The sequence below is a fragment of the Crocodylus porosus genome, unplaced genomic scaffold (assembly GCF_001723895.1).
Source record: "Crocodylus porosus isolate Cpor-Errol unplaced genomic scaffold, CroPor_comp1, whole genome shotgun sequence".
NCBI classification, from domain to species: Eukaryota; Metazoa; Chordata; order Crocodylia; family Crocodylidae; genus Crocodylus; species Crocodylus porosus.
The window spans coordinates 10,644,044-10,653,024 of NW_017728942.1; the positions used below are offsets into that span (position 1 = coordinate 10,644,044).

At 54.8% G+C, this 8,981-nt stretch overlaps 1 protein-coding gene across 1 annotated transcript in view; it reads left to right on the top strand.

The window, feature by feature from the left end:
• Positions 1-7,594: 7,594 nt before the first annotated feature.
• Positions 7,595-8,981, top strand: part of SOX18 (SRY-box 18) — a 9,819-nt gene continuing 8,432 nt past the window's right edge. The window contains exon 1 of the mRNA XM_019548098.1: positions 7,595-7,752. Within this exon, the coding sequence (XP_019403643.1) occupies positions 7,595-7,752 (158 nt within the window). The remainder of the gene's footprint in view (positions 7,753-8,981) is intronic.

The following is an 8,981-nucleotide window of genomic DNA, read 5'->3' on the forward strand; positions in this document are numbered from 1 at the left end:
CCTGCCTGCTGCAAGCAGTGCTGCTGAGCCTGGCACCGCTCACAGGGGACGGTGATATGGTGTATAAGTCGAGGTTGGATTTTAGGAGTTAAAAATTGGGTCTCACAACTCGACTTATACACCATGAAATACAGTAACAATCAGCCAAAGGCTGACATGGATTTTGCCTACTCTCTCCTGCCTTGGGCTGCCTGAAGGGTGCTGCATAGACCAGTAACAGTGCAGGGCTCCTTCTCCCATCATTGTTGACTCCACAATGAAAAGTGTTTATATTACCGCGTCCCGGAGCCCTTGCCAATTGCACATGTGTCCTGAGCTGATAGCAGCAAGCTTTGGCAAGACTGTCGCTCCATCAGATAAGAGTTTTAACCTGACTTCTCCTGCCGTAACATACCGTGGAGATGAAGGGTGGTGCTGGTGCTTAGTTCCTTTTGCTCTTCATAAGCATTTCAAGCACAGGCCAAATGCAAAGAAGAGGAACCTTTCTCAGTTGGGGCAGGAATTGAAGCTTATAAAGGAGGCTGTATCCAGGACCGGCATCAAAAGGGATCTTTAAAAATCCCAGTAAGGCGATATAAGGGCAGAGGTGCATCTCGAATGCTAAGCATTGGGCCAACAGAGCATCCTCCTGGATGGCCAGTCCCCGAGGAAGGCCCGTGGTGTTCAGATCTGCCGAGTGACATGAAAAGCAATGCTCTGCACCTCTTATGTCCATCACCTGCTGCCCGCTGGACCAGGACACGGGAGTGAGCTGAGGGCTGTGCATCTTTTGCTTTTCTTTACATGGATCTTAGCAAAGTGAAGTGAGATCCCTCCTGCCCGCTGGCTCCTGGCAGCCCGCTGCCAGCCCAGAGCCTCACGGTCTGTGCCCATCCCCATCGGGGTAGAAGCAGAGCAGGCTGCTTCCCAGAGGGGTCTGCTTTATGAGACAACTAGGTTCAGCAACCAACCTCCTGCCCTCTTTCCTCTTGCTCTTTCCTTCCCTGCAGCCAAGAAGGCATTCACACCCATCCCCTGCAGAGGCAAATAGCTGCATCTCTCCCAAAACATGCTCACACCAAAATCTGCCCCCAAGTAACTTCTTCCCTTGCAGCTTCTTGCAGCTAACCAGCTCCTCCTGCCCTGCCAACCTTCCTGGGAAGGTCCTGTTCTCCATGCTGCCGCACATTCAGGGCCCATCTCCCACTCGCTGGTGCAACGTAGCAACACACATGCGGCGCATGCTGCAAACAGAGACCAAACCTGGGCAGCGAGGGGAAGAGGGGGGCTGCTGACTGGGGAGGGAAGGCCTAGCCAAGTACTTGGGGCAGCATGGACCGCGGACCTCGTTGGGGGCACCCATCCGAGCTGCCAGCTCCTCTCTTCCCTCCAGATTTTCTCCTGACCGTCCATGGGAGCCTGCGGGGGGTGGTGGGAGGAAGCCTGCGTCAAACGTGGCACCCACTTATCACGGGAGGCATCGCTGCTGCCTGCCAGGCTCAGCACCGAAAAGGAAAAGTGCTTCTCCACTGGAGCTTCTCGCCCAGGGCTGCGGCTGCCAAGGTCCAAAAATAAAAAAGGAGTCGTCGGGGCTTTTTTTTCCACCCCCCGCCTCTCTCGCAGGAAAGCAGCACTCTATCAAAATGGACCCGATCCGTCCTGCCTCCCGGCACGGAGAGCACCCGTGATAAAAATCCAAGCAATCCCGTGTCGTGCCCCATCCCCCCCACCTCCGCACACCGCGCTGGCTGCAGAGATACAGCCGGGACAAGCTGTAGGCTTCCTCCTGGCCTTTTCCTTTCTGCTGACTTCCCCTCCCAGCCCTCTGGCGATGGGAATAGGCAGGGGTCGTGGCAGAGGAAGCTGGGAGGGGACCACCAGCCTTTCCTTTCCCCTTCTGCAGCCATCGGGTGTCACACAATAATATTTTGCAGCTCGCAGTCCTCCAGATTCCCTCCACGGGGCTGTACCGGCAGCCGGCTGGCATCCCAGGGCTCGCCACTCAAACGGCACCTGAGCAGTGGGCATGGGATTGAATTTTATCCAGGGAGGGATTCACCCCTGGGAGGTCGAGGTCAAAGGTCTGCCTGCGAGCAGGATGAACTCCCTGCAGGGGGCTGCAAAGAGGATGGAGCTGGACTGCTCTCAGTGGGGGCAGGTGGTGGGACAAGAAGCAATGGGCTCGAGCTGCAGCAAGGTCAAGTTGAGGTTGGGTATTAGGAAAAACTCTCTCACTAAGGGGGTGGTGAAGCACCGGGATGGGTTACCTGGACAAGTGGTGGAGTCTCCATCCTTGGGGGTTTTCAAGACCCGGCTAAACAAATTTTAGCTGGGATGAGATAGATGGGGCTGGTCCTGCTTTGAGCAGGGGGTTGGACTAGATGACCTCCCTCCCAGCCCTCATTTTCTATGAAGCTATACATTCATAGATGTTAGGGGCCAGAAGGGATCCTCGGATCCATGCTTAATGCATGTCTGTTGCCATACGAAGGAGTGACGTGACTGGCATCGCACCCATCCACCTTTGGGTGCCCAGCCTGGCTGAGCAGCTGGGGCTGCGAGTCCACAGCCTAAGCCACACACTTTGATGGCTCCCTATCATGTCCCAGCCCCCAGGAGGTGTTCTGGGGATATCATCCTCCTTGCTGAGGCACAGAGACATGATACAGACCCCTGAAAAAAAAAAATCACTGAGACTATTGCAGTGCCGGACACAGAACCCGTTCTCTGAAGCCCTTGCAACCACTGGCCTTCCCTTGCCCACGCTCCGGGGAGATCTCCAGCCTGATCCTCGCAACCTGCCGTAGACGAGCTGCTATGTGGAAGCTGCAGCCCAGGAAAAGGAGCCCTGCTTGATGCTAAATCTGTGAGGCACCTGCGCTGCACACCCGCAGACTCTTACCAGGTGAGCAATTTGCAGCACACTCCATCACGCTGCAAGGAAAGACCATGACACGGGGCTGCTGCGCAATACGCTGTCCAGAGCAGCTTGGGCGCGTGGCCCGTTAACTCGTGATTCTCTCTCTGGTGCTGCGGAGGAGACTGGCTGGGCCTTTGCCTTGCACAGACCCACGTTTTGGAGGAGCAAATCCCTTCCTGGCCCCCTGCCTCCATCGGCCGATCCTGGGGGGCAGGCGACAAGACGACTCTGTGTACGGGGGGTGCTTCAAAATGCTCTTAGTAGTCTCAAGCCATGACGGCGATGGCACAAACCTTCCTCCCCGCTGCGGGTGAGTCTGTAAAGCCTCAATTAAGTTCAGCAATTTTCTCTTTCTTAATCATATACGGTCACAGCCTTTTGCTTTCCAACAGCCGGGAGCCCCCTCCCTGGGCAACACCACAAGAGTCACGTTCCCAGTTTTGCACAGCAGCGTGCAGGCTATAGCGCTGCACAGACTGAATGTGCCACGTGATACCGTGCGAACGGTGCTCCCGGGAGATTCGGAGGTCCCTTGCCGCCGAACCAGCCGGGGACCCACGAAACAAGCAGAGGGCGATCCCAAGCCAAATCGCAACGAGGAAACCAGACAAAGCCGAGAAAACCAGACTGAAAACCCTCAGTGGGGCTCAGTAAAAGGGCTGCAGGCCCAACTGGGAAAGTAAGGGAACGACTTAGTGCACACGCGGAGAGCAGCCATCTGCAAGGGCTGGTGAGGTAATGGTCTGTTATAACTGAAAACACGTCCAGGACCACAGCAGCTTTGAGGAACAGAAAACCTTTCCCAGATGTAGATGTCCTATGCTATTATATCAGATACTTCGGAGCGGGGTGGCGTTCCCTACCCCTCTGCTGCAAGCTGACGGCGTGCTAGCAGTGGGAGCCACATGCAGACAACCTGCACCGGGCGCCTGAGAAAGGCTCCGGCTCCAAGCAGCCGGCGGCTACCTGGAGGTCTCTCTCCTCCGAGTGGGGTTTCCATCTAAAATGGCTTTAACGCCCCATTTTTAGAAAGCCAGTGATGCCAATGAAAGCAGCTGCTCAGACCTTTCTAACATCTGCCCTGCCCCGCCCCCCACGCCTGGCTGCTTGGTGCATTCTCCAGCTAGTTTGATCCCACGTGCTCTGTACATGGAGCTGCAAGCCCAGCGAGCTTGCCTGCCAGGGCGGCCTTTGTACCGGAGGTTTTCATCCTCGAAACCTGGAACCTCAAAATCCAGAACGTGGTGAGGTTTGCAATGCAACATCCCCGGGGGGGGCACCCCCCCGCTGAGCACCGTGCTGGGAGACTTGGGTCCCATTGTGAAGCTGATTCTGGCAGAGGATTTGCACATGCAACAGGAGTCCAAAAACAGCAGGCTGGATTTACACATGCAGTTGCCACTGGGTGTATACACAAGTAGTGACCCATTGAGCCCAGATGCAGGTAGGGACAAACTCCCCTCCCACTCGACATGCCTGACTCGATGAAATAAATCTGACCTTGGCAGGACAGGGGGAAGCCCTCTGACATCAGGGCAGGTGGAAAACCTTTCATAGACCGCTCTTCTCGGCCATCATAACAGTGCAGGTCTTTGCTTGCCCAGGCTGCTTTCTCCCCACTGTTGCACTCTGGCACGCTTCTTGCTTGCAGACAGACATGCTGGGAACATCATCTTTGAACCCTTTATGCCTTCCCCTTCCATTGACTTGGCCTAACCAGTTTCTCCCATTGCTGCTGTGAGTGGCTTTACTGGAACCCGGGGGATGTTTCCTCATAGGGGGGAGGCAGCAGAGATGGTGCAGCCCAGATGCCCTCCTTAACCCATTCTGGACCATGAGAAACCACTCTACCCCATGACAAAAGGGTTATCCTGCAGCCCAGAACGGTGCCTTGGGAGAGGCATCACGCTTTGTCTCAGTTCCCTCATTTTAAAGCACCACCGTTTTCTGGGAGGCGGCAGGGAGCCTTTCCGATGGCAGTTTCATAGCAAGCATCCAGAAAGGAAACATGGTGAGGAGGGGACGCGGTGCCCAGGAGAGCAAGTTTTGCACAAAAGCGGGGGGGTGCACTTTTCCTGCCAGCCACGTGACCCCCTGACAATACCAGGCAGGGAGCCATTGCTGTCCAAAGAGGGAAACTGGTTATGACCCCGTGCTCTGGATTACAAAAAGTATGAAAGCACTGTGGGAAAACAGTCCGTGGCAGGATGCTACCTTCCTGCAGATCAGGTGGGATGAGGATTGCACATGCATGAGCTTATGGACACGGACAGGCGTGTGCACCAGCGTGCAACAGCTTGCGAAAAAGACGCACGTTGCGTGGGAAATTCTTCGTGGTCAAAGCCTCCTTGGGTTACAGGAACAAGCCTGCATCCTCCCCCAGCAGCTTCAGCACATGAGACCACGTGCTCTGGTGTCCCCTGCGACGGCCAGCCCCGCCGGGCGAATGGGGCATTGCCCAGAACGAGACGCGCGTTCAGTCCCGCAGGCAGGGCCGACGAAGCTTTGCATGCACACATCAGGGCACAGGCTCTCCACAAGCTCTTCCAGAAAACGTTGCACTCAGAGGTGGCTTTTCCCCTTGAGCTTTGCCTCAGATAAATCCCGCTGGCCAAGCTCCTGGTGGATGATTGGGCTGAGCTCCGCTGAACGGATCAGCGCAAAAGACCAGAAGAGGATTTCCCAGCTGATTTTGCACTTCTCTTTCTGCAATTCCTGCACACCAAGAGCAGACCAACAGACCTATAGCAAACTAGGTGGAGGAGCTCAGACGGCTTAAGGAATTCAGGACCAAAGCCCCTTGTGCATCTTTTGTCCGGATACCAATGAACAATGTTTTCTGCCCCACCCCCCTCCCCAAAACAAGATAGAAGTCCAGACTAGAAAGTAGGCATCTGAAACGTCCCACTGCCGGCCAGATGCTCGGTCTCGAGCGCATGTGATGTTATGCATCGACTTTATTTCCTTGCTGTAATCAAGACAAGAAATTGTGCCGATTGGAGTTTTTGAGTGGCGGCCAGTTCTGTTTCTTGATGGCTTTGCTGCAATCTGCGTTCATGTATTTGGCATGCGAGCGGCTCGGCATTGAGGTAATTCGTTAACGTTGAAACAAAAATGTGTTTATGGGTGTCTGGAAATAGTTGGTAGAAGCGTCATACTTTCCCTGCTCAAACCTGGGGCTGTTATGCGATGAGCCCTGAGTCACGGCGTAAATGCGAACCCACGCACCGCCCGATCGGGGCGCGCACCGGGATGCCACTCGGAGCCCCGAGCTTCCCCCTCCCAGCACGGTCGGACCCGTTCAGGCACCCCCGCGCCCCCGATCTACATAAACCACCTGCAGTTGTCCGCTGTCCTGGGCACTTTCACGTGGCCCTGTTGGGAATCAGGGAGCTTGACACAAGAACTCATTCTGCACACTACAGGTGGGATTTTCACAAGCATGGGTTGTCCACAAGATCATGGGGAAGCAGGGCTGGATGGGACCTTGCAAGGCCATCTAGTCCTGCTCAAGGCAGGATCATCCCTGAATAAGCCATCCCGGCCAAGTCTCTGCCCAACCTGCCCTGGAAAACTTCTGAGCACGGCGATCCTCCAGTTTCTCTAGGTGGCCTGTTACACGGCTTGACCACCCTCAGCGCCAGAAAGTTGGACCTACTCCATTCCCACTCAAGACTCGGGGGGGTCCCATCACTGACTTCAGTGGAAACCGAGTAAGGAGTCAATCTGGAAGCAGTTTGCAAATCCCGTTCTGCACAAGAAACATTCACGTGGCACTCGCCAGGCAGGGACATGTGCCCACGCCTCACGCACGGCCCTTCTGTTTTCCTTCCTGCACCAGCCAGTTACAGGCATGGGGTCAGACTGGGAAACGCAGCCTCCCGCCTGTGCACCGGCGTGCAGATGCCCCTCTGCGTGCGCTGGCGGCAGGCTCGCAGAGGAAATCCCCCACCTCCGAGCTGGCCGGAGCTCGTCAATGCATGCACAATTGCCCACGCACGCCAGACGGCGCGCTCACCCGCACGGGGGGTCTCTGACACTATCCACGCCCTGTGTAACACCCACGTGCACCTGTGCTACGTCACTGCTAAATGGCCCAAGTGTCCCGTCACGTGCGTGGAGCTCAGCCCAAGGACATCAGGGCATGTCTCTCGGTACTGAGACTCATGCCACACGTGATGGAGTTTGCAAAATGGACATGTTTCCTCTGAGAGATTTCTCTGTCTAGGTAAATCTGAGATGCAGAAGAGCTGACGGGGAAGATGCAGGTGAAAGTGAAAGGGATGGTGGCCAGACTTGTGGCAGCACCCGCAGTGGGGGCTAAAGAGGAGCACTGGGGTCTCATCTGCTCAGACAACCGGCCTTTCTCACCACAGCTCGAATCCTGCATTAGCGAGGGTGTCCTCTGTTTATTCAAAGGCAGAAAAAGAAAAAACTTTTCTGGGAACTAGTGCCAGTTTCTGCACTTGGACAGCTGGCTTTGGCACAGCACAAGCTGGGGCCTGTGGTGTGGTTTGAACTCGTAGGTGAAGAGCTGAGCTGTTGCTGTTAGCTTTAAATGCGATCGTGCTCTTAAAACAAACAGCGAGTGTGCCTGCCGGGGGGGAGAGGGCTGAGTGGCTCAGCTAGTTAGAAGGAGCCTTTTCAGCTTTGTCACCGAGTCAAATCAGACCTAGATTGGTAGCAAGCACAACCATGACTCACGTGACATCTATTCGGGATCTTCTTCCAGTGCTGACTGGACAGGGCCTCACGTTAGAAACCATCACCATCACATTTGGCAAGGCTCGATCCTTTGCTGGCAACCTCATTGGAAAGACCAGTGACAGAAAGACTCAGCTTGTCTCCCCCCCGTAACACATGGCTCCATCAGGCCAGGGCTGCAACAGCATGGGGGATATATATATATATATTAGGCACTGCTGCCTTGCATAAGATTAAGGCCTCCAGGCAGCAGGGGTTGGCGACCCATCACCTTTCCAAACCAAGAAATTCCCCCAGCACAAAATAGGCAAGCAATAAGAAGGGGGAAATCCCAAGAAAGAAATGCAGAGAGCAGGGTATGCTTGCAGGGTATGCTTGCAGCCACCCCTCCCAGCCCATTGAAGTCAAGAGAAAGACTCCTGGTGACAATGGGGAGTTAGGATCAGTCCCTCCATGCGAATAGGGATGGGGTGGGAGGAAGAACACTACAGATTCCACTTTCCTTGAACATCAAAAGTGCTAAACACCCAACACAGGGTATGACTGTTTCTCTAGCTGATCATCTTAGCCCATGCTGAAGCAAGCAGGCGAAGCTGGGAACTGGATGGAAAATTTGACCCTAAAGGCAGAGGGATCAAATACAGCTCTGGTGTTATTCCATCCGTAGCAAGTGCCTTCCCCTGGGAGTGAATTTGGGTACCCAGAGCCAGCTGCTTTGGCTGTGTTACATCTTCTTAAAGTCCTTTGGAAATGTCTGTCTTAGAAAGTAAGTACCTGTCGCTGATCCTGACCCAGGGGACTGCTGTGTGCTTTGGGACTGGAGCAACCAGTGCTTGTTTCTCTAGTGCTTCAATACAGGGGAGAGAAGGGGTGCAGGTCTAGGGGTGCTGGGGAGGGAGGAGCTGGGTGCATGGAAGGACCTGCTGACACACAGCAAAAGCACAGCTCGGCAAACCCACTAGCCTGGACATCAGCACGTGGGCACGCATCTCATCTCACCTCCCCGCTACAAAACTCATCCTCCGTGATACCCATTGCTTTATGCCACACACCCAAATGCCAAAGTCAGGTTTGCTGATGCTGTCAAAGGCCAGTGGTTTCTCATGGCACCGATCAGTCAGAGATGCATTGTGGGTGATCCTATGACCAGATTTGGGCCCAATGTCCTGCCTAAATACAAACTCCCCTAATGAACTGTAATGCCGTTGCCATCACGTCCGTAGCTATGAATGACCCCAGGATCACGTGTGAATAGATGCATAAGGTGGTGGTTGATGGAAGTCAATCGTCGTGGTGCCCTGTGACCAGTGGGGCCCCCCAAGGCTCTGTCCTGGGACCCATCCTGTTCAACATCTTCATTAATGATGTGGACATTGGA